Below are 25,889 nucleotides of genomic sequence, written 5' to 3' on the forward strand. Positions count from 1 at the left end.
AAACAAGGATGATAATAATAATACTGAAAACAAGGATAATGACAATAATGGTAATAATACCCAATAGTAATAAAACCTGATAATAATAATAGGGGCCAATAATAATGGCCAATAATACAAGAGCAATAATAATAATAGATGTAAAATATAATTATATATAATATAAGATAATGTAAAATATATAGTTATATATAATATAATGTAAAATGTATTATAATACAAAATAAACAATAAAATACATTGTTATTATTTCTCAATACGGTTTTCCCCCACTAAACAGGCGGTTGCTTAGCAACGCGCGCAACCCGGAAGCCAACAAGGCGCGCTGCGATTGGCTCCCGGCACTCAGGGGAGGAAGGCGGGAGCAGCGCAGTGTGCGGCTCGCCGATTGGAGGCGCGCGGCCCTTTCCTGTCAGCTGATTGGCTGGGGCAGAGGCGGGAAGGACGGAGGGCGCTGAGGAGACTTCGGGGCCGCTGGTGGGGACCGTGAGGGGAGCGGGGCCGGGGCTGGGCACACACAGGAAAACAGCGCCCAGGTGCTGCTCTGGGGGCTGGGTTGAAGCGGCATCACTTCCTCAGGAGGCAGAGCCGCTCCGTCCGGGGCCGAGGCGGTGGCGAGGCTGCGCTCAGAGGCGGCCTCGGCGCGCCCAGAGCGCTCCCGGCCGAGCTGACACTCCACGGAGGGGGCTCTGCGGTGTCCCCGAGCTTCCCACCGCCTCACGGGCAAACTTAACTCGGAGTTATCCCTCATTGAGGAGCCCCCCCCGAATGTGTGGGGGAAAAGCCTTTTCGTGGGGAGATGCTTCCATCCACCCTTCCTAGGATGCAAACTCATGTCATCAATCTCCTTTTCTTAGGATTGCGTTTTCGTGTGGAGAATCTCGATGAGGAAGCTGAATCATGCCGTATATTGGTGGTTTTGGATACGTGTGTTTAATTGAAAGTCAGATGAGGACACAGGTTAGTGAGTTGATTTATCACCTGGAATCTGTCACTTTAAATGTGCTCTATTACTCAAGGCTGAAAACCTATAAGAAAAAAACCCCCTTGTGTTGTTTAAAAAACGTGGTCTTTTTTTAAAGCCATCTGTGCCTCTTCAGTATTTTTACTAATTTTAACTTTTTAGCATGATAGGGTAATTTTCTTTTATTAAACAGAACGAGAGATATTCAAGGTAATAATCACAAAATAGTAAAGTGACTGCCACCCCATTTCCCCCCGAGTAATTACTGTGTTATTTGGGGAAGAAAAGTGTTTGTTTTTAAATATTTTTGAAGTCGGTGTCCAGTTTTATTTTTCATTGTTATAAGAGGGGTGGTACAAGCTACTGTTGACACTTGTGTCTTTGGAGTTTGCAGTGTCTTGGAGTTCAGGCTGATGGAGCTGCAGAATTGAAAGACTGGCTGATATTCAGTAACTAAAAATCCTGAAATACTTTTTCCCTGTGGCTTTGAGTTTTTATCCCAACGATCTCCAGTGTGTCTGATGGAATCTGAACTGGTGTGTGCAGTTCATGGTGGTTTTATTTAAATTGCTGATGTTACTCACTAGCTGGTGGCAGGTTGTTCTTGTTTGTGATGAGGACCAAGTCAGAACTGCTGATGTGTGCTGTGAATTCCTGCCTTTCAGTTCTGTTGTTGTCCTGAACTATTACCAGATTAACTGCTTCTCCATGTTTTTATTTGTTGCTATATATTGTTTCAGGCTTTATCTGGTTGTTACTATTGACTTGCTAATAGTATTTTTTTTTTATTGAAGTTCTAAACCTGAAGTAAAGGGGAGGAAGAAGTGGCAATGCCTTCTGAGGGGGCAGAATACACCATTGGGGGGGTGAAGATCCTCTTCCCCTGCAAGGCTTACCCCTCCCAGCTGGCTATGATGAATGCTGTGAGTACAGTTTACACTGGCATTTCCTAAACTAACAGTGTTTACCACTGTTTGGAATTCCAGTTTCTCTACCAGCACTTAGAAAAACTGGAATATTAAATTCAGAGCCTCCAGTGTCTTGAGAATTTCAGTTGTAACAACTGACTCTTCTCTGTGCTGGACAATATCTGGAGCATGCCTAGGGAATGCTGAGGTACATTTTGGATTTATGAGCATTTATGCTAAGAAAGAAGTTGTGTGTTGTGTAATATATATGGTTATTTATCTAGATATGCTATTAGAGAAGATGTATATAACTTTGAGGGGCAATGATTTAATAAAACATCTGTCTCTTAAACAGAATAATGAAATAGAGTAATATTTCAATAAGTTTTCACTTTTTTGGATTTTTTAAAAATGAATTGTTGCACTTACTTGTAAACATTTTTAAGGAGTTTTAACCATTTCAAAATGTTTTTTTTTCTCTGTGGGACAAACAGTTTGGTTGTTATTATTATTAAAGGTGATTGTGGGGGTTGGTTTTCTGCTTGTCACAGGACAGCAGGTGTCCTGGCCTATTTTTAGAAGTTATTTCTCAGATGAGCTAAAGACACCTGCTCTGCTTTCTCTTAATTCTGGTTTTGCTCTTGTTGTTCTCCTTAAAGATTGTGAAAGGTTTAAATACCAGGCAGCACTGTTTGCTGGAGAGCCCTACAGGGAGTGGGAAAAGCTTGGCATTACTTTGCTCTGCATTATCATGGCAGCAGTCTCTGCATGGTGAGTTTGTCTCAGTGGCTGTTTGCACAATTTTTGATACCAAAATAATGAGTTGCTGCTGTCTATCAGCCTTTAATTCAATTGATCAGCCTTGGAGTTCAGGTCTTTGCCCACCATTACACATCTTACCTTACTGGCAGCACAAAGCAGGGATGGCCAGCAGTGCTGAGGGGGATTTAGGTCTCATAAGGGAATTATTTGGCTGCTGGAACTTGGGAGGAAAATCCTTGTGGGTTGCAGTGATGTGGATGGAGTTGAAGGAGAGAGGAGGTTTGGATTCCTGCAGTTCTTCAGAGGGTGGTGGGAACTTGGGCAGCTTTACAGAGACACCAGGTTTACAACTGGTACCTGAGCTTTCACCTGCACTGTTCTGCAAGTCTGGTTGTCCTGGAGAGCCCTGAGTGGTTTTAATGAGAGCCAGATGCCTGTGTCTGTCCCTCAGAGAAATCCCTGCTCAGCTGCTCCGGGGAGAAGGAGGACAGGAGGGCAGAGAAGGAGGACAGGAGGGCAGAGACCTCCCCCCTGTGCCACTGCACCTGTCATTCCCAGGCCAGGAGCAACGAGGCTGCAACAAGTGTCAATCCTGGGGCTTCTTGTCCTTCCAGTCACTGTGAAACACCAACTTCCATGAAACCTGGAAGCCCCCTGCCAAACACAGGTAACTTCATGCACAGGCAGCTAAAAATCTGTTCTGGACATACAGTTTGTAGCCTGAGTTGTCAGGTTTTTTTCCTTTCTAGCCAGGGGTGGTTTTTTGTCTTCATAATAGAGTACTACATATTTCTGCCCTGCCTGAAATCTGTGTGGTGATTAATGGCTCTGGAAATGTCCAATACAGTTACCTACATCAGGTGTATTTATAGTAAAATCTGGTTTTTAATTGCTGCCCTTATTTAATGCCTTCCTTTTTTCTTTGATGAATTACAGAATGTAAGGAAAATGAAACTCTGGCTTCGAAATTGGCTGCCAAAAAGAAGTTATCTCTCCATGACAGTGAGAGTGATGATTTTCAAGTGGACAGGAAAAGGATTCGTCCTTTAGAAACAGAGCAGCAGGTGAACAAAGTTTATTGGCTGTAAAATAATCCAGGTGGAGCTAAACCAAGCTATTAAATACCAATCAGTGCTACAGAGAAGGGTGTGGACAATAATTGAGTCATGTCACAGTTCAGATTGACAGGTTTCTGTTTGTTTTTATTGTTACTCATTACAAAAGAGTCCATTGTTGCATTTAAATGTTCATAATACCCTGTCTTAAACTATATCCTGCCTATTTAAACAAGTAATATCCCCAAAATATATTCATCCCCAGCTGATCCGTGATATTAAGCCAAAGTATGACATTCTAGAGTTGAAAGTGCTCTTGGAAATGAGTGTTAGAAATTCAAATAATACAGAGTTCTGGTTTCTAGCCTGTCAGATGTTGGTATCTCTGTGTGGAGTGCAATATTCCTGTTATGTTTTCATCTGTGTCACTGTTGGTATCACATGGCTGAGGACTTGTGCACTTAAACAGCTTTTACATTGCTGCAGAGCTTTTTTGATTAAGTTTTTACATCAGTATGGCTTGAATTTATATTTTGGTTTTGTTATGGAAGTTTTCTGCTTTTTTCTTCACAGTGCTATAATTTCTCTCAGTTTTGTAACAGTGAGAAAATAAAGCAGAAGAGCTCAGCAATAATTACAGATTTTTTTGTAATTAAAACTTGAGAGCTTTCCCTAATGACTTTTGTGTGGCTCAGTTTGGTTGAGCTGTTAACAAACATTAAAATGGGTGCACAGTGTCACTAAAACAGCCTCAGTGGCAAAGAGCTGAACCAAAGCCCTGCCAGAGGGAGCACATCCTCCTGCCCAGGGCATTTGTACACTGGTTTTTTTTCCCCAGCAGGTCAGAAAACGCCACTGTTTGGCCAGAGGAGTCCAGTTGGTTGATGCTTTAGAAGTTTATCACCAGAGGAAAAATGGAGAGCTCACTGTTCACTCTGAAAAAAGTGTGAAAACCTCTACTTGTTCTCCCCAAAGGGTAAGTACTGCAACAGTATCTTTTACAGCAGGAGGGGGAGTTCAAGAGCAATTAAAAACAATATTTGATGGCTCCCCAACAGCACAAAATGTGGCCCAGCAATTCAGCCTGTCAGTGTGTGACAGCAGTTGTACAGCAGCTTTGAATTTATATTTTATATTCCAGCCTCTCTTAGATTGGTGACATTATGGAAGAAATTGCAACTGGGACTGTGGAAATTAGGTGAAATCAGGATTTGTAGGTTTTGTTGGGTTTTTTTGTTGTTTTGAGGCATATATAGTGAAAAGCAGTATTTAATATTAACATGTGTGTCTTTTAGACTTTAAAAAAAATAGCATGGAGAAAGCTGGACCTGATCATTACAATATATTATAACAAAAAATGAGGAATGAATGAATGTTGCACATGGTTAAGAAGAAAAGTCCTGTGTTTTACTGTGGTAGATTTACATTTTGGGGGGGTGGTGGTTTGGTTTTGGTTTTTTATTACCACCTTCTGTAGCAGAAGTATCACATAAGAATTTGAGATGCAGATATGCAGCTGTTTCTGCAGCTTTCTGCTGGGCATTTTTCTGTTTGAATCTCACTGATTTGACATAAATGTTGAAGTAAAACCAGGAGAAGAAGAAAGGTGAGGCAGAGGAGAGCTGAGGGTGAGATGCCAGGTTTGTGAGTGATGCAGTTCCCCTGAAAGCCCATCAGGGGCTGGGACAGAATAGTTCTTATTGCTATTAAAATATGGGAGCACACCATGAAATCAGGAAATTGTGTGTTTGGGACAAATGTAAGAAAGGAACGAGGTCTGACCTTCGTTTCTTTCATCAGCACAGAAATCTCCTTTCTGCTTCCAAAAGACAAAGAACATTCACCCTTTCCAGTGTATTTGATGTTGGGTTATGGTAATGCCCCTCTGTAGGTAACTCAGCTTCTGAGTGCAGGGGGTTTTGTGCCTGTTTGGAATTATGTTTAGTTTCCACATGCATTTCAGTTCCCCTTCCAGCAGCTCTTTGTATGTCCTAAACGAGCTGCTGTTTTAATCAGTGCAGCCCAGAGCTGGTTTCCAGTCTTCCATGCCTTTGTAAACACAAAGGAAGCCAAAAGCTATGGTATTACTTTAAGACACTGGGAGCTAAATATTTTCTTAACAAAAGTGAATCTGTGTTGCAGGTCATTTGATGGGAGGTAGTTTTTGTTAGGTTTGGAAAGCTCTGAAGACTTTTTGAGTAGGATTGGAAATGCTTTGTGCCACTGAGCTTCAGCTGATAGTTAGGAATCCAAAGGCCAGCAGAGTGTGCTGTTGATTTTCAAATAAAAAGACCTTTCTTCCTTCCTTGATTGTAAAATTTCCCTTGGTGCTTTGCTGTGGGTATCTGGAAAACTCGATTTAAAACTGGTGGAAATTTCTTGCAGTGAAGAAAACTGAAAACTTTTAATATAGATCAACTAATTGTTAAGAAAATACCTAAGAAAATACTAAGAAAACTCTTCATTTTCTAAGGAAACTCTTTGTTTTAATAGTTGAACTGCACCTGTGTGTGTTGTAATGTGATTTTTGCACAATGATTTTGCACAGTGACAGTATATACATTAGATACTATTCAAACTGTTCTGCATCTTTAGAAAGAATTAACCCAAGAAGAAATGAAGGTTTTTATTTCTGTTCGAGTTTCTTTTCAAGAATGAAAGGATCAAGTGTTATTTTGCTGTGATGAACTTTTCCTTTAGCACACTGAGAATTTGGCTGGTATCAAGAAAGAGTTGCAGAAAGGCCTTAGTTGTGCCTCAGAACTACTGATGGTAAATATGTGAGGTTTAAAACGTGAAGAGCCCACAGCTTGGGCTGTCAGGTATAGAAATGCTTTTCTAGTGTAGCTCATGAAATAAAGGCAACAGGGGGGTGTGTTCAGCACTGATCATAATGAACTGCGTGTTTGGGATGGTACAATAATGTAATAATGGTATTTCCTTCAGCACTGAGGCAACCCTGTGTGTTACTGTAGTTAATCCTCTGCTTCAAGCAAATTTAGTTTCTTGTCAAGTCCTGTCTCTAGTCCAAAAGAGATGGGCTGGTTGTTGTGAGAGGATCAGAGGTGCTGCCCAGTGTTGCTCCATCAGTAGAACACCTGTAGGTCCTGGGGGTGAGAATCCAAGGCTGTTCTGAGCTGCCTGGGAGCCCATCTCTGTCCTCCTGCTGTTAAATCCTGCAGGACAGGGCAGTTCTGGTGGGAGCTGAAGTGGGAAATGATCCCCTGCTGGTGCTCTCTTGATTCCTTGTGTCACAGAATGGCCTGAGAAACTGGGGCAGCTGGGCTAAGGAAACCCCATTGCTAGCAGGTAAAGAAAGTAAACAGTAAATGGAGAGTAGTGTAACAAACACTTGGGGTATCAAAAAACAACTGTGAAAAGAATCTGTCTTAATGTGCTAGCCCTTTGCAGTTTAACATATTGCTTACAACCTTCACAATGGGCCTTGAGTGACTTCTGTTACACATTCCAGGGGACTGGCAGCCTGGTACAATCAGGGTCTGCACTCCAGAACGGGCTAATTTACCACGATGGGCTGAAGAAAGTTGTGGCTTTGGATTACAGGCTCTCACCTGACACCGTATCTGATCCCTTTTCTGCTGATTGACGTTTTGAATGAGCTCTTTGAAGCGGGTTCCAGCTTAATTAAAACGTTTGCTGGGTTAGCAGTGATCTGTGAAAGCCTGTGATAAATATTGAACCGGGTTCACCTGCTGGTGACTGGGGGAGCATAAACAGCTGCTTTGTGTGCTGGGCTCCAGAGGCTGTGGCAGCAGCAGAATGCTGGGCTTTGAGAGCTTCCAAAGCAGGGCTGAAAAGCTCTGCTAATGTCCCTGCTGCTATCTGCCCAGATCGTGCTTGTGCCATATTTCACACAAGGGGCATTCACTGCTCCATCATTCACATGCCTTTGTGACTGGGAAATGGAGATGCAGATAGGAAGAACTCCTCTTACCTCTTTGTGTTTCAGGGATCACAGCCCCAGTGTTTGTTTGGCTCTATTTTACACGCAGGACAGGTCGGGGGACTCGATTATTCCCTTTTTAATCGGACTTCCACGTTTTGCCCATATAAATATTGATGTGATAGGCTGGTTTATCTCCCCCTGACAGCAGTAAAAACAAGCTGCATTAGCCTAAGGTCCATATAGGCTGGTATCTGATCTCTGACAGCATCTGTTACTGAGTGTTTCTGATTAACCACTGTAGAAAGGAGAGGAGAATCTTTCTTTTCCTCTCTCCCAAATGAAAATCTCCATTTCAGATGCCAACAGCTGTAAACAGGTTTAGCCCTGAAGCCAGAGGGTGTTACAAAGTAGAGTTCTCTTGTCTTAATATGAATTATTTCTAGTCAGCTTCCCCCCTAATTTTGTCATAGGTAAATAGAAACATTTTCTAATTTTATTACAGTTCAATCAGTATCTCTGTGGTATGAATAAAAAATTGTATTTTGAGGCCACAGTGCCAAGGAAAATGCCAAATTGGGGTTACTTTGTTCAGGTGGAGAGTTCTCCTTCCTTGGGCTGCAGGAATGGGAGAGGAACCCCACGTTAGTTTGGCTGTGTGGTATCCACAGCAAATTCTTTGTGTAGAAATACAGAATTAAAATAGTTTGTCTTTTACAAAATTTTAAGACTTATTTTAAGAATTCAAATGCAAATTGGCACACTTGAGAAACATGCAAAGAACATGAACTCAGCTTTTAAACTGTGTTTTAACCGTTTTCCTGAAGTTTCTCTTCATTACGAAGAACCTTCTAAAAAGGTTTCATTTATTAATGTGTGTGGCTAATGGTGTCTGTGGCTTTCAGAATTGCTCTGACTACTGCAGGCAGTTTTATACTCTTTCTGGTTACTATAAAATCAGCCTCAGTTTACAACTTTCTCAATATTGTGGAGGGTTTTCTTGACATAAAACTGTTTTTCAGAGTTAAAGGTAACATTTTAGTACTGGAATAATGGCTAAAGTGCTTCTTAATGCCAGTGTTACACCAACTACAAACCTTTTAGGCCAAACTTTTAAGGCCACCTGTAAAATACCCTAATTTATAAGCCTTACCCATGAGAACACTTTTAATTCTTTTCATAAAAAAGAAATAGATGTGGTGTTTTAAGCCCATCATGGAAGAGCCTTCTGTTCCCATTTGTGTATATATTAATTTAAGCTGCGTTTTCCTGTTGTTCTAAGAACTTTTGCAAAAGCTGCCTAATTCATCCTAATATTTTTCTGTTGTTTTTATTTGGCAAACTGAAGGTGAGGCTTAGCAATGGCAGGGAAATATTAGTGGTAAAGTGTCCTCTTGGCATCCTGTGTATTCTTTTTGCCTCTGAAAACACCGTCTGACTTGAATAAAAATTAAAAGATAAGCCTGTTGTTAAAGGCCCTGCCCAGGGAGTGCTTGGGTTCTATTAATTGTTAGTGTGCTGATGTGGTTTTTATTATTTCAGGCTCCCATTGGCACTGGAGTTTTCTGTGTGAGCACACATGTAACATATACCATATGTCAGCTGTTTCCTGCTTGGCTGGTGACAAGAGCCCCATTCATAACTCTTCTTTTTATCCTTTCAGTGAATAAGTAATTATTCAATATAGAAGGCAGGATATTTGGAACTGGCTATTTAATGTGGCAGCACAGGGTAATGAAACCTGCTGTTCCTGGCAACCTGAGAGGGGAATGTAACAATTCCAGCATGGGTGTAACTTTAGCTGCTTTGAGGGCCTGTTTCCTTGGCACATCAGTGCACCTTTTATCCCCCTGAGTGGCAGCTCCAGGGGTTCCATTTCCAGCCCTTCTCTCCTGCATTGTGATATTTAATGGTGGACAAGGCTGAGTGGGACTGAGGGTAACGTGACCCTGCTTCTCCTCGGAGGGGAGGCTCTGAGACAGGCAGGGCTTGGTTTGTTTGGAATGGATCATCCCTCATACCCCTCCCTCCCCTTCAAATTGTATCTGAGCAGGCAGCAACACGCTGGGACCTGCACTAAAGCAAACACCACCTCTCTGACAACTTTGAACAACTCCCTGGTTTTCACGTGGCCCTGGTTACTCAGGAGTTCCTGGTTTTCCATGTGGCCTTTCACATTAATTATTGCAGCTTCACGGGGATGGTCCCAGTATTTCATGTTATGAAAGTTGGTGCTTCTCAGGAAGGGAAAAAAAAATGGCCTCTAACAGATATTTTACAGGATTAGGTTCTTTTTAGAATTATTCCCCATGTTTCTTTATTCTCCTAGTTACTGGATGGCCTTTGGCATAATGGCCCAGCAAACATGTTTCTAATGGAGAGTGTGTGACACAGTCTGCAAACTGATTGCCCTGAACTGTCTGGATTTCTACTGCTTGCTTTGAGGAAAAATGTTCTCAGTGTTTTAATTTGGGTGCCTGATCCCAAATTTCCTTCATGGAAGGTGCAGGACACTTGTTCTGTCACAGGAGTGTCCTTGGCTGCAGTTTAAACGTGAGGAGTTTGTGTTATTCACATGTGTAAATATTCCACTGGATTAATAATTCTTTGTGATTGGGTTATGATAAAGCTGGGATTGCTAGAAGGGTTTTTTTAAGATTTTCAGGCACAACACTTTAATTTTGCAGCTTAATAGGCCAACCTGTTGAACTATTGAGCTATCCCAGAGGGCATTTCCTAAACAGACCATAAGCAGATTTAGCACATTCATCTCCCAGTGGGATTTTGTTAATTTTTTATTTTTTTTAAATCTTGGTTTGCAGCCTTCTGGCCCTTGCACTGAGTGTTCCTGCTCTTCTGGAAAAGGACCCACTAAGGATCCCAGTCACACAAAGAAGAAGGAAAATGGAGATGGCTTGTCTGTTCCCAAAATATTTTTTGGAACAAGGACTCACAAGCAAATAGCCCAGATCACCAGGGAGCTGAAGAGAACAGCCTATTCCTCTGTCCCCATGACCATCCTGTCCAGCAGGGATTACACCTGCATCCACCCAGTGGTATCCAACAGTGGGAGCAACAGGAATGAAATGTGTGTAGAACTGCTGGAAGGAAAAAATGTGAGTCCTTCAGTTTGAGAAAATGAGCATTCTTTAAACACAGTCAAATTTAAGGGAGTTGAACAGCTGGATGAGGAATGTTTTTTACTGTGTTGGTTAAATGCCTCCTGATAATTTGGTTTAGATATTAATCATTGGAAAATGTAGATACACTGTAGCCATATTGGAAAACTTACGATGATAGGATGAGTTTTTATGGCAGGTTAGTGTTTCAGTAGGACTTAAATTGTCTTTGGGTTTATAGATGAAGAAGAAAAGTGCCCTTTACTGAGGTGCATTTTAGGAACATGGATTTGCCTGACATGATGTGCTGTTCATTCTTGTCTGACATGAAAAGTAGCTGCTAGAAATGTTCCCAAGGAATAGTCCAATGCATGTAACAACTTGGGGGATTTGAGCTTCCCTGGGTTTCCTGATTTCTTGTACCCACTGTCTTTGCTTGCAGGGCAAGTCCTGTGCTTACTACCACGGTGTCCACAAGCTCAGTGAGCACCACGCCCTGCAGGCTGCCCATGGGCTGTACCAGGCCTGGGACATCGAGGACCTGGTGAGCCTGGGCAGGAAGCTTCGGGCCTGTGCTTATTTTGCAGCCAGGGAGCTCATGGTGGGGGCAGACATCGTGTTTTGTCCCTACAATTATCTCCTGGACCCGCAGATAAGGGAGAGTGTGAGTATATTTGTAACAAAGATTGCAATAAGTGAGGTTAAAAAGAAATGAGAAACGTAATGTTCATTGATGATGGTCAGCTGAGATCCTATTTATGTCCAAAATATTATCAACAAAATAACTCCTGGGGGTTTTTTTCCCCTTGGTTGTGGAAATTGGATCAAAACCTGAAAACTTTCTGTTGCACCATGATGGATAATGTGCATTTTTTTTCCCTGTTAGTTGCTGTTTCTCCCTCATGTCTTTCGCTGTTTTACCAGGTAATAATTTTCTTTTTTTAGATGGACATCAACCTGAAGGGCCAGGTGGTGATTTTGGATGAAGCCCATAACATCGAGGACTGTGCTCGGGAGGCCGTGAGCTTCGGGGTGACAGAGGCTCAGCTCAGGGCTGCTCGGGAGGAGCTGGATTTCATGGTCAGCAACAACATCAGGCAGAAGGATCACGGGCCCCTGAGAGCTGTGTGCTGCTCTTTGATAAAGTAAGGCAACTCCTTAATTCCTTTGCATCAATTAATAGCTTTTTAAATTACATTTAGGTTCCTTTTGCTGGTGTAATTTATACAGTGGTGTTCTTCAACCTGTGCAGTCATCTGATTTCTGTTCACTTCAGGAATCCAGAGGGTGTTGATCTGTTAAGAAAACTACTGGTCTTACTTAAATGGGAGCATTAAAATTCTGGTTTGAAAAGTGTGTTCTGCTCTTGAGTGGTGTGCTCATCTTTATGGGGCTTTCATGGGCTCCTGGTTCAGGATGAATATTTTGCATGGGGTAAATTTTTATATTTCACATGCTTCTGTTTGCTTATTTGACAAATAGCAGCATTACTTTGTCAAAGCATTAATTGGTTCACATTTATAAAATGCTTTCAGAGCCTTGCACGGGAAGTGTTTGGAGCTGGTTGGAATCTGTTCTTGGAATCAGATTGGAATCTGTTGAATTCTTCATGGCTGAAAGTGAATTTATCAGTCGGGCCCTTTGTTTTCCCTGTGAAACAGCTGCTTGGAAGGGGGAGGCATGAACATGAGTTGAAAATTATGGGATGGGATGGAACAAAAGCAAATGGACAGAAGCCCAGGAAGAAAGAGGAGGTCAAGGGCAAAGTCTTTTGGGTGAAGTGGAGGAATCAAAAAAAGTGGATGATGATACAAGTGGCTTTGTAGCTAATTGAATTCTGATTCAGTGCTTGTCACATCATCACTCTGGTGCACTTGACTTTGCAGCACAGCACAAGTAGTTCACCCTTTTCCCATCCTTTCTTCCTTCTGAGAGTTGATGTTTATGTGTCACAGAGCCAAGTGACTTTTTCTGTTGTGCAGAAGCTAATTCTCTACCTTGGCGATTTTCAAATGTTACATTTTAGCAGAAGATAAGAACAGCATGGCTGGAGATTCGATTGCCTCGAGCTTTTTAACCTTATCAGGAAAACTAAGGTTGATTGTCTTGGCAAATCTGCCAAGAGCATGAAAAGCAGTTGCTGGAAAGCAGAGGCTGGGTGTAAATAGCCAGTAATGGGTAAAATGCTGCTGTGCTGTGACATGGCTTTGCCAGATGCTTGGGGAATGAGGAAAAATCTTATTTCACTTGTAAAGAGCCTGGGCCCTCATTCCAGAAAGCACTTAAACATGGGCTTAGTGCCACAGGGGTGCTGGAGTGACCTCTGGGAGGAATTTGAGGATGTACCAGTGGAGCTGGCAAACTTTGCTGATGAGATGCACATTTCCCAGGACAAATGACTTTGTTCAGTGGAATATGCTGTGTCAACAGTGGGATTTGCTGGTAGTGAGGGAAGCAGCAAACACACTTTCTGGAATCAGAGATGTGTTTGTAACATCCATTACATCTTTGCCTGGAAATAGTGCATACACCGATTTTTCACTTCAAAACCATTGATGCCTTTCTGGGAATGAAGCTCATTTTATTTGTGCTTCCTGCTTTGCTATAAAAATAATTTAACAGGTATTTCAAGTAAATGCCTTCATGTTGGATGGAATTCAGTTGAGAATTTGGGTGGGGTTTTTGGTGAGGTTTTGCCATTAGGAAGGCCGTTGTGTTAGGTTTGTATTTGCCTTTATAGCATAACCATTTGAAAAGTGTGTGCTGGTGTTTGAGGTTCATGACAGGGAAGCAGAAGTTTTACATCTCCTGAAGTGTTTTATCCATTGTAAATCTTTCATTTCCGTCGTGGTGGCCTTTTCCCAGTTTCGGTTCCAGGTCTTTTGGATGTTGCATTTGAGGAAATGGGGCCCTACCCTGGTGATGTTCTGCCTGTGTTTATTATCACCATTCCTTAATAAAATAAAGCAAATTACAGCCAAAGAAGTGATTGTTACGACAGCATTTGGAGGGGTTTTGTTTGCATTAACCCAGCGAAAGGCGAGTTTTATTTTAATTGTTCCGTGGCTCAGCTAATTGCAGTGACAGGGCAGGAGCTCTGGAACTGAAGCAGTCACTAAGCCTTGCTGCCTTAGTTGATAATGATGAAGTGCTTTTGCAGGTGGATGTTTTGAACTGGTGCAGCAGTGACAGCTGTCCTTGGGCTGCCTCCTCAGAGCTGATGGAACAGACAGTGCTGGCATTTCCCGGGAGGCAGGAACCTGCTGCTTCTCCAGACAGAGGCAGGGCCTTGTCATCCTGCAGGGATGATGGAGGCCAGGCAGAACATTTTAGCCACAGAGGAGATGATCTGCATGTTTAAATCATGCTTTTAGCAAGTCCTGTCACATTTTACATTGTACATACAATTATAGTTCTGCTTAATCCTAATTGCAGCAGTTACCAATACCTGCAAATCTTCAAATTGCACCAGTTACCAATACCTGCAAATCTTCAAATTGCACCAGTTACCAACACTTGTGAGTAGGTTTAAACATGCACTTTTTATTGCCCCACTTTCCCTTCCCTGTGTAAATACTAAAAGCGCCCATTTCGTGCCTCAAGATTTGTTCTTGCTAGGAAAGCCTGCAATTAATAAGGATGCTAAATTAATGTTCAGCAGAGCAATGGTGAGTGGCTATAAAAGCACAGCAGAAATATTTCTTAAATTAGCCTGATATATCACAAGGAAATGATATTTTAATCCTTTTTCTTTGTAATAGAGGTATTATATGATGATGAAGTGTGAGCATATAGGGAGACATGTTCTTCTCACTTGAAGGAACTGTAGAAGTTGGTTCAACAGTGAAAAGCAGAAATAAAGGAAAAGCAGAATCTCTCTCCTTGGATGCAGTAAAAAAACATTTATCATCACCACAGGAGTCTGGTGCAATTTCTGATGTTTGGTTTGTACTTGCAAAATGTCTCTCAAATCAATGCTGAAGTTCTCTGTGGTTTTCCTCTTTTCCAGCTGGCTGCAGGAGAGCTCTGGTCAGCTGGTAGAGAGAGGGTATGAAAGTGCCTGTAAGGTGTGGAGTGGCAAAGAAATGCTCACCTTCTTGCACCAAATGGGAATAACTGGTATTACTTTTCCCATTTTACAGGTAATGTTGTGTGCCATATAAATGAGTACCAAAGTACATAATGCTGGTTTTGTTAAACATCTTGAGATGTGCACATAAATGAAATACAAAAAGATCTCTGATTTTAGTGCTGAAAAGTTGTCTGAAAGTGATTCCTGATGAAAACCAGGAGTAATCCACTGGAGCTCCTGGAATTTGTGGACAATCGATGTTTTAAAGGATATAATTGATCACATCCAATTATTTCAATTGAACCACTGAGCCAGTGGTAGTTTTGCTGTTGTATCCAGCTGCATTTTTATTGACTGTTGAAATGTTTTTACCCTATTTTCAAGTTAATCCCTGCTTTCTGTGTAAGCCAGATACATTAAAAGCATTGTTAAAAATGAAAGGCATTGTTCCTTTTCTCTTTGCCCCCTCCTTTTCCCAATTTCTCTCTGGCTTTCTGGGTACCTTAGGTGAACTTGTAAAGCAGTGAGCTGATGGTCTTGTCTCTTGTAACTTTGTTTTTGAGAAGACATTTTAGAATGTTGTCACTGTGGAATTTGCCTCTTACAGAAACATCTCGTGACTGTGCTGGAAAAAGAAGAGAAAATGTCTGTGCATGGCAGAGAAGAACTTGTTGAGATCCCAATTGTGAGCCCTGCCACACAAATAGTGCTCAAAGGGCTCTTCATGGTTCTGCTGTGTCTCTTCAAAGATAACAGCAGGTCAGTGCAAGTGCAGAGCCCGAGCTCTGGGCTGGCCTTTCCTTGAGCTGCTTTGCCAAACTGCCCCTTTCATTTGGGAACAGCTCAGTTACAGTGTTTGGCTTCTGAGCAAAGCCAACATTTGGAGAAAAGCTTTGGAAAAATCTACTGAAGTGGGCAGAATTTAAATACCACCAAATTGGGGGTTTATTTCATAAATTAAACATTGAGGAAATTTATTTGAAGGTTAGGTGTAAATTTGCTTGATTTATTGCCAAGTGAAATATGTATGGGCTATATTTTTCTGTGTAGCATTTATCATTTGACTGTCTTCATATCTTGACTACTAATACCAGCAGTTACTGAAAAATACTGATTTAAACCTTATTTAAAAATTAGTAATCATTGTAAGGTTTCACTGTCTTCTGAAATTATTTATAATTAAATTATAAATGCGTTGTAACAACACTGTTAATTTTTTTGAGCTCAGTGCTCACAATTTGATGACTCATTGGTCGTTTTTCCTGACACTCCCACATCTCTGTGTAGGTTTGCAGACGATTACAGAGTTGCTCTGCAGCAAACTTACACTTGGACGAGTGAAAACCACCCTGAGGATTCAGACACAAGCTCCTACTTTGCCCGGCCCAGGCACAAGAAGAGTTCAAGGCAGAAGACCCTCGTCCACATGCTCAGTTTTTGGTGCTTAAACCCTGCTGTGGTGAGGAGGCCTCGACTCACTGGAGTGAGAACAAACACAGAGCTTACAGTGATTGTACGGATTTTTCTAGATTCCTTCTGTTTTCTTCTCCCACCTAGGCCTTTTCTGACCTCAGTGAAGTTAGAACAATTGTCCTGACATCTGGAACTCTCTCTCCCATGGATTCCTTCTCCTCGGAGCTCGGTGTGAGGTTTTCCATCCAGCTGGAGGCCAATCACGTCATCCGGAATTCCCAGGTAAGCCCTCCTGAGCCCCAGTGCTGCCCATGCTACAAGAAACAGCAACTTGCAATGCAAAATGGTGACAAACCCATTCTGTAATTTAAAAGAAATGTACAGAACAGGCTGTCCTTGGATTTAGACACACATTTCCCTGGAAAAGCTCTATTGATATATATATTGGGAACACCATCTTAGCAGTTATCAAAGCGCTGGAGTGAATCTCTTCAGAACTATCTCAATAATTCCTTCACACTTACAACTTATGGTGGAACCTGCTGTAAGTTGGTACAGTTTGTGCTGCACAGCTGAGCATTAACCCTCTCCACGTGCCCTCCCCAGGTGTGGGTGGGCACAGTGGGCACGGGCCCCAGCGGCCGCAAGCTCTGTGCCACCTTCCAGCACACGGAGACCTTCGAGTTCCAGGACGAGGTGGGGGCACTGCTGCTGTCAGTGTGTCAGACAGTTGGCCAAGGAATTCTCTGCTTTTTGCCATCTTATAAGGTAAGGAAATCCTAATCCATGCTCTTCCTACCCTTACTCAAAACCGTACTTTTCCTTCATGCATCAGCACACGTAAAAATATTTATAAAATAAATGTACTGCAATAACACAGAGTGATTATATTGTTATTTCTTGGGTATCCTATCTCCTGGCATTCAAAAAAAACGTGTTCGTGTTTGTTTTCATGAGTTATCTGTGTCTTAGTAATGACTGCAATTGTTTTGATTAATTTTACCAAAAAAGAAAAAAAAGCCAGACCGATCTGCATTTTTTTTCTTATATTGTTTCTTTGAAGGTTTTGGAATTATTTATTAAAAAAGTAATATTCTCCTCCATGTAAGCACATATCATGAAAGGGAGCTGCATGTGTGTAACTCAGGAGCCAAGGATGCCTTTGCATGTCCTTTCTGTGCTGTTGGAGTGCAGGATTCATCCAGTTCATTTCTTCTCCCCTTGGTTCTTCTTCCATGTCACTGCATTGGAGATGGGAGTCCATTTTTCTTGGGTCAGGGGAATTCCTCACTGGCAGTGGCTGAAAGGAATTGAATTTCTTCATTTCAGACTATGCAAGATCTAATTTCACTGACAACAGATATCTAATTATGGTTAATCTGTACCTCCCAGTAGTTCTGCTTTCTTCTCTATTAGGTCCTGCTCTTATTTACGGGCAGGAACAGGAATATAAACCTGCAGTACAATTCTGTAATTCATACTCGTTTTTCTTGTAATGCTTGCAAGGGTCTCACTTCCTAAATTTTAAAGAATCATTTGTGATTTTAAAAAATCATCTCAGCAAACAAAAAAAGAAAAAAGAAAACCCTCAAAAAAATCCTACTTAATGATCGTAAATGCCCAGTGTAGTGAAAACAGAGGTTTCAGACCTTTTCCCTCATTTCTAAAATTCCTTAACAGAGAATATTTCACAAAATGAAATAAAAACTGTTTATTCTTGTGTACAAACCCTTGATGTTGTACTGTTTAACTGATGGGGCTGCAAAAGGAGAGCGATTTCTTGGCTCTGTGTCTCTAGAACTGTTTCAGTGCAGTTCCTGGCAGCAGCCATTAGGTGACCACATCAGACCAGGTAATGGGAGCCACTGAAAAAAGCAGGTTAGTGACTGTACATTTATTTAGTACCTCACAAACCCACACCCTCACATGCAAAGGGAATGATCTGACGGGAAATTTCACCTCCAGTTGATTTGAGGATTGAACTGGAGCACGTTTCAGTTCTCAGTGTTTCCTTGGGGAGGGTGTCACGTTGGACAGAACTCAGAGCTGATCTTACAGACCCACCAAATATTTCTGTGAGATTAATAATGTGCATTGCAAGTCTAGAGAGACTTTGTAATGACATTTAAAAAAGGAGGAAAGGGATTGCTGGGCAACTCTGGAACCCTTCCCCCCTCCCTGTCTCCCTGAAAGGTCACTCAGCTCCACGCCGAGTGTTTTGTTCTTTGTGGGAACACTTCCCTCAGCCCAGCCAAAGTATTGATAAATATAAATTGCAGACAATTGAAGGATGATCTTTTAAAATCACATTGCCAATATTTTTCTATGGATGCCCTTTTTCTTTCTACTACTTTTATTCTGGATTGGGTTGCCTGTAGGTCTGAGATTAATATGTTGAGAACACAGACTAATGTAAGCATATTAGTACGGGGAAAACAAGATATTTTTCTTTCATCATAGCAGAATATCTGCATTTCCAGACTGTTTTTCAGAGATTTTCTTAGGCAATTGCTGCCTCTCCTTAAAAAACTGCAGCTTTTAAAGGAATTTTTCAAGGCTGTCAAGATCTGATTAATACACATGGTCACGGATCTCACTATTATGAGTTAGGCAGATTTTCTAAGGCCTCAACCTGTTTTATGAATTGAAGTTTCAACTTTGGAATAAGTGAAAAATAAAGTATTTTTATATGTCTGGAAGGCTGAGGACAGATCTCTGAATTTTGAGTAGCATCTATGCAGGTGATCTGATGGAGTTTGAATTTCAGTTTGCAATCTGCAGGCAAAAAAAAAAGCAACAGTGGAGAAATTTCCCTTTATCTTAGTCAGGTATTTGAAGAAACATATTTTTAATTGAAGAGTGTTTAAAATATCTCTATGGCAAATATCTGGAGTTAATAATGCAATGGAGGAAAATACCTGGGTGGGAAGACAACACATCACCTGTACATTCCCACATTTGAGAGGGGTTTGTTCTGGGCAGCTGGGATGTGCCATGGGCCATGAATGGGATGATGTACAAACAACATACAAATTTTTATTGTCATTTTTGGACTTCTGGCACGTTGACTTTTTTTAAAAAATAAGCTTAATCTTAACAGTTACTAAATTGCAAACCTGAATCACTTTTAGGGCTCTGAAAACTGGTGACACTATGCAACAAAAATGCATTTATGTGCAAATCAGTAGCAACTCCAGCAAAAACACTCTATAAAAGAGAATATCAGAAGGTGAAAAGATTACCCAGAAATCTAAGATGCTTTTAAACAAGATTAAGATAAGGCCCATTAGGGCTCATGTTGCCAACCTGTCTGCATTAAGATATATCTTGCCTGGTGCTGCATCTTAGATGATCCATTCAATATGTGTCATATCAAAGTCAAGGGATCCAGAGAGGAGAAAAATGCTAATGCTTATAAATTTAGTGATAATCCATCATGATGAATTAACTGACCTTTCTTAGGAGCTTTTTTTGTTGTACCAAATAAGCTTTGGACAGGGATGTTAATGCTGGCAGGGCTGGTCTGTTCTGTTCTCCTCTGAGGGATTATTGTTGGTTAATTTGTAGCTGCTAATTGAGGAGTCATAACTTGGAAGCAAAATGTTTTTAAATAGTGGGTTTGAGTGACTGTTTTCATCAGGAAAATTTATGAATTGATAAGAATTCTTTTGCTTGAGAACCCAAGCTCGTTGCAGGGGGGTTGAACTGGGTCACAGTTAAAGGTCCCTTCCTGCCCAAACTATTTGATGATCATAAATTGGCATTGCCATGGACTGTGTGAGTTTGGAAGGTGGCACAATCAGCATGTCATTAATTAATGCTGCACTGCACTGGCTGTTTCCCTTGAGAATTTTGGGGTAAGTTTATAGTGATATAAAGTAGCTTTTGTCACTTGCTCTTCTTTGTTGGGACAGACCCTTTTCTTGCTGAGATGTGAGATTGGGAGAAATGATTTCTTTTCACCCAGAATGAACTGAACACTGAAAATCCAACAGAACAGTTGAATTTCTAAAACTTGCCCGAAACACAGATTTGTAAATAAGTTAAATGACCCATTTTTTTTCTACCATCGATAAAACAAAACAACTTTTACTTATTTAATAAATTACTTCAATAAATTTCCAAAAGATGGTAGTCTGTTTAGCCAGGCCTATTAAAAGCATTAAGATTCAAGCACTGGCTGTTAAAATGAGTAAATGGCAATATCACAAAGTTAAACAAATGCCAAAAAACATTTTCCAGAGGACTGGGATTGTAACAATGCCATTAATGAGGGCAAAGAGGTTTTAATGCAATTTGCACATTCTAAAGTTTCAAAAAGAGGTTTTGAGTTAGTGCATTATTAATGTTCTGAACATCTGGAACTATGTAAAGCCACAGACATTGAGCAAGTGCAGGGTTTCCCCACTAGGTCTGATGCTGACTGATTTCCTCCCTGGCCAAAAGCTTGTTTTTAGAAGTTTGAGACAGTAAAATGACAATATCCAGATAAGAGATAAGCATTCCACAGTGTCTTTTTGCTTGTAATGTGTATGGAGGAAAAAATTGGGAGCCATTAGGGTTGTGCAGTTAAAAGGGAATTGGAAATTAAATAGGAAAACAGTTGTTTGCACCACAGATGGTTTAGTCACACTGATTTTAGAGCTTATGAGAGGAATTATCTAGTAAATTCCATAAGATTGTTTTTTTTTTTCCTGTTAGGTGTATCTGTGTATTATATGCAGCAGAAATGCTTTATCAAGGTCATGTTCTCTTTGATAATCCTATAGAAACACTTCAAGGAGGAGATTTACTCCTGTGTGTAAATATTTGCAGGCTGTAGGGATCTGTTCACACCAAGTGTGGTTTACAACAGAGATTTGTTCTTTAAAGTCACATAAACATCAACTTTGTGCATCATTTTCGTGGTAGAGAATGTGACTGACACTGTTACAGCCTTAAAATGATGCAGGGAACAGGAATGTTTGTGTGTCACACAGTTTTAGTTGCTCTGCCCACAGCTGGTACCCAACATCCCACTCACTGGGATGAAAAGAGAGGAGGCCTTTGAGCAGGTTTGGCACATCAGGGGGGAGTTATGAAATAATTGTGAATTAATAATGCTCCTCACTTTCTGCCCAGCACTTGCTGCCTGCTCCCAAGGGAAAGGCTTTCCCTGCCTTGTTTCTATGAGCCAAACAGCTGCAGCAGGGCTGGGACAGCAGGAAAGAAACCCTAAAACCAGGAGAGGGCTTTAGAGGCTGCAATCCTGTCATCCCTGTTCCCTCAAACTCTGGGCAAGAGCCTCCCAGGGCAAGGAGAGCAGAGGATGGAGGGGAACTGAGGAATCTGGGAGGAGCACCCTGGGCTGTGTCCTGGCCCCACGGGCTGGGCAGTGCCCCTGGCAGGCCCTGGAGTTGTTCTGGGGGCTGAGAAGGGCTCAGAGGGGCTCCTGACCCTGGGGTGACCCTTTGGGGTGTTTGACTTTCCTTTGGAAGGAAAAGGCTCCTTGCCAGGTTCTGGAGCTGGGCCTTTTGCCTCACTCTGCTGAAAACCTTGGTGAAGTGATTTCTGTCTGATGAGACAGGAATTCAGATGGCTCAAAAATTATTCATTTCAGCATTTGTGCCTAATAAACATGGATAGAATTTTGTTTTACTTGTCCATTGCTTGTTTTTCACTCCTACTCTGCACTGGTAGTTTTCTCTCTGAACTTTATCTCACCTTCTTTGTTTTATGGGTTTGTGGGGTTTTTTTCCTCCCATTAATCATATACAGTATCTACTTTCAGTTTAATTCTCTATTTTCCCATCATTTAAATGTCTGTCATATAAACTGTCCAGTACTGAGGCTCAAATTCATCCAAAAGAACAATTTTCAGGCTTGATGTACATTATCTCAGATGCTGAGAGCTCCAATAGCTCCTGTAAATCTTGATGTGATTTCTGAAGTCTCCACTTTCAGTTTTTCCCACTGACTTGGGCATGTCTGTAAAAATCACTGTGTGAGGGAAGATTTTAACCATTCCATCAGGACTCTTTTTTTTTCTTTGCTTTGGACACTGAAGACTATTTTGGTAAAATTGGTTTAAATAGGGAACAACAGTAGCAGAAGGAATAATGAAGTTTGTACAAAAATAATTAGAATAAGAATTTTTCTATAACCAGGTATATAATATTTATCTTTTATGTCCTCAATCAAATCACTCTGCCAACCTAGACTTCTGGCAGTTCACACCCTGACAGGATCATTTTTTGTGGAATTACAGAGGCTACAGCAGACACATGGCCAATAATGCTGGGTTGTGCTCCAAAGGAGTGGAAGTTCTCCTGAACTTTTATATTGATTTATTAGAATGTTTTCACTTACAAGTTTTTGACCTTGAGTTATCTGGGTTTGGGGGTTTTTTGGTGGTTACCAACAGCAGGCCAAGGAAATGTTGGGCTGCATCAAAGGTCAAATCTGATCTTTGGGGGCTCATAACTGACAATCTGAACAGCTGCACAGTGTGTTTTCTTCCTGCAGTGGTGTGACAGGATCCTGGATATATGCACCATTTAGGGAGTGATTTCCCTGATTTCTGGGAAATCAGAGGCAATCAAACCTCAGATATGCCTAGAGAAGGTAAAGGAGATGGTCCAGGAGAATGACCAGGTTCTCTGTGATCCTTTCCCTGTGATCCTTCTTGTGCTACTCTGAATTCCGTGTCAGCTGATTCCCATCTGAACAAAGGAAAGGATTTTATTGCTTCTTTTCCTCGTTTTTTTTTCTGGTTAGTTCTAGGTGGCCTTGTGAACTGAGGTGGCTCCTCAGGAGGTCAGGGAAGTGTCAGACAGCTCAGGGGAAGGGATGATATTGCACACTCAAGGCAGGGAGCCTGAGCATCCCTTCTTTCTTTCAGTCTCAGGGATGAAACATTACTGTGGTTTTTTTAAACGTGTTTTCCAGGGGTTGACCTTAATAGGAGAACGAGGATGCTTGTTTGAAAATGGTGATCTTTTTCTGAAATATTTGGCTGCTCTGAAGCTGTTGGTGTGAGATTGCAGCCTCCCTGAGTGTGTCTCACTGCATATTAACCAAACAACCCAGAGAGGCACTCAGGTGGATATTCTGGGTGAGTGGAAATCGGGGTGAGGTGACATGAAAGGAATGAACTGCTGTGACTTGTCGTGCTGTGGAGCCCCCCCAGCAGTGGGAGTGGGGCTGTTTGCTGCCCACAGGCACCTCTTCCTCACTGGGTAATCCTGGAGTACCCCCTGGCTGGGGGGGTTCCGTGTTCAACCTCAGCCCTGTTGGCTCCGGGGGCATTTCCAGGTGTGGGTTGGGTCCCACATCATCCTTTCCAATTCCTGACTGCCCAGAAGGAACAAACCCCCTCTCCCTGCCTTGCTGAACTGCTGTGGTGACCAGCAAGGGCTGTGCAATTATTCAGGTGCCCTGTGGCACTTGCTTTTTACACGGAGCAGCCATTTCTGGGGTGCTGCACAGCAGGTGAAGCACAACCCGGAGCGACAGTCGGTGGCGGATTATTGGATATTATGTCTGAAAAAATTAGATGCCACATCGGGAGATGAGTGTTTGGCCTGTGAGTTTCACACCCTGAGAGCTGTGCAGTTTAATATTTTATTGGGCTGTTGGTTTAAATACCCTGAGCTTACAGCATCAGGAAAAGAAACAAAAAAATCTATTATTGTTTCTCACTTCTTGAGCTCTGCCTTGTCAAAGTGCTGCGAGCTGAATTGTTGTGTCTGGTTAACACATGCTCCCATTTCCCTTGTAATTAACACTTTCTGCTTGCATATTTTCCCTCCCATTTAAGTAGGAACTGCATTGAAAATGAGTTTTCACAGTCAAGAGGTTTTGCACTCTGAGCGATGGAGTCCAAAGAGTAAATAACAATTACAGCCAACATGTCTTTTTCCTCAGAGCTTTGAATGACAGGCTAAGAAAGGATGGGAAACAACAGTTGTGAATTGGGAACCACATCCATAAGCAACATTATTTTTAAGAAGAAAGTGTGTCTTGCCCAGGTTTTTTTGACATTAATGTTGTTCTGAACTGTTGCAACCTGCAGAGTTCCTGGTCCCTTTGGCGTGTCTGAGAGGGTCACTGCTGATGTGGTGGGGATGTGACTTCTTCAGGTGTGAAAAACACCATATATGAGATAAAATATACTTGAAAGGGTATATTTAGGGAACATGTTCTGCATCAGCAATGCAACAGCATACACAAGAATCTGAATGTTAAATGCATTGAAAGGAATACTTGGGCTGATTTAAATTCAGGGAAGTTCTTTTTCCTTGGGAAGTCAGTAACCAACTTAGAAAATCCTGGTTTAGTTCTAACTGGGTAACCAAGCTTCTTGGTGAGACCACTTAATTAGTGAGACAGTGTACTCTTTAGAGTATTCCTGGCATTTGGATTCAGTTCACAGCTCAGGAATGGATTCTTTTTAGCAAAAATGCTTTGAAACAATTAACTTGCACTGTGTTACATTGAAAATTTTGTTTTCAGGTTTTTCCTCCTATTTTTGATTGTGAGGTGAGAAATTATTTTCCTCAGGTTGAGATAGGCTGAAAAGCCTGTTCTTATCTTTTCCTACATTTTATTTTAGGGGGATAGAAGGGAAGGAGAGAGTTATTGTCTACTTTGATGAAATGCTGGGTTATTTATTTACATATGACTGGGTTATTTATTTATTTATTTTGTATTGTCTAAGACATGGTGAAAGTATAGGAGGGATTTACTGTTGAGGAAAGAAATGGTCCAAGTAACCCAAGTTCAGAGTTAGTTCTGGTGGTGTTAAGAGAAGAGTGAAAGCCCAGAGCTGTTCCTTTCCCCTCTGGAGTTGGTTCCCCAGGACAGGCCCCTGCCCTGACCCCATTTGCTGGGGGAGCATCATGGATGAGTTTGGCCTCGTGCCCAGGATTCCACTGGAATCCCTTTGGATCACTTTTCCCAGGTGCTGCTTCACTGCTGACGTGCCACTAACACCACCTTGGATTTTTTTCTGGAAAAAAGAGGCCAAAGATGAGTGAACTTGACTTTTAGCCCATGAAGGGCAGCAGTGAGATGCTGCTTCCTTCAGGGACACTTCATCATTTGGGCTTTTATTCCAGGCCAGGATCTGAACAACCCTTTGAAAAGGAATTTTTTTCTGGAGAGCTTTTCCTGGCATGAAGGATTGCTCTCTCCCTGGGATGAGGAGGTGTAATGATAGCCCAGGGTGGATGTACAAGCAGCTCCTGGAACACACAAACCTCTTGTCTTGGTTAATTTTAAAACCACAAAGAAACCCTGTTTTGAACCAGATTCTTCCTAAACAGCTGCAAACACTTCAAAGGCCTCTTCAGGTTGGGTGGGGGGAAAACATATTGAGTTTTTTGGGCAAAGATTTCTATTTAAAAAAAAGCAGCTTCTTTAACTGCAGGAGCAACATATTCCCCGTGTTATTGTGGAGCCTTTGGCGTGCAAAACATTTCATTTTTCATTACTGTTGTCGCCGTTCACATCCTCCATTATTTAAAGGGGCTTCCTGAAAAATTGATGGGGTGTTGGTACCACAGAGACCTCCCGTGGGCTGCAGTGTTGGTTGGTGGCACAGGAGCACAGTTCAGTGCTTCACTTTGTCGGTGTCCCTGCAGAAAAATCCCACCAGAGAACTCCCCTGTGCTGGCCCCGAGTGGAGTGATGCATAAACTGTGCCTTGGAAA

General features: G+C 41.7%; 1 protein-coding gene across 7 annotated transcripts in view; it reads left to right on the forward strand.

The window, feature by feature from the left end:
* The first annotated feature begins 335 nt into the window (after positions 1–335).
* BRIP1 (BRCA1 interacting helicase 1) overlaps positions 336–25,889 on the forward strand; it is a 96,330-nt gene continuing 70,776 nt past the window's right edge. The window contains exons 1-15 of one of the 7 annotated variants that reach the window (XM_064678021.1): positions 336–536; positions 858–960; positions 1,759–1,887; positions 2,532–2,643; positions 3,086–3,301; positions 3,571–3,698; positions 4,528–4,665; positions 10,416–10,709; positions 11,155–11,376; positions 11,658–11,857; positions 14,722–14,854; positions 15,392–15,543; positions 16,072–16,243; positions 16,342–16,479; positions 16,804–16,965. In XM_064678021.1, coding sequence (XP_064534091.1) covers positions 1,795–1,887; positions 2,532–2,643; positions 3,086–3,301; positions 3,571–3,698; positions 4,528–4,665; positions 10,416–10,709; positions 11,155–11,376; positions 11,658–11,857; positions 14,722–14,854; positions 15,392–15,543; positions 16,072–16,243; positions 16,342–16,479; positions 16,804–16,965 — 2,160 coding nt within the window. In that variant the 5' untranslated portion in view covers positions 336–536; positions 858–960; positions 1,759–1,794. The remainder of the gene's footprint in view (positions 537–857; positions 961–1,758; positions 1,888–2,531; positions 2,644–3,085; positions 3,302–3,570; positions 3,699–4,527; positions 4,666–10,415; positions 10,710–11,154; positions 11,377–11,657; positions 11,858–14,721; positions 14,855–15,391; positions 15,544–16,071; positions 16,244–16,341; positions 16,480–16,803; positions 16,966–25,889) is intronic. The other 6 variants (XM_064678019.1, XM_064678023.1, XM_064678024.1 and 3 more) reach the window with 6 other exon arrangements.

Source organism: Pseudopipra pipra, chromosome 21 (assembly GCF_036250125.1).
Source record: "Pseudopipra pipra isolate bDixPip1 chromosome 21, bDixPip1.hap1, whole genome shotgun sequence".
Classification (NCBI taxonomy): Eukaryota; Metazoa; Chordata; class Aves; order Passeriformes; family Pipridae; genus Pseudopipra; species Pseudopipra pipra.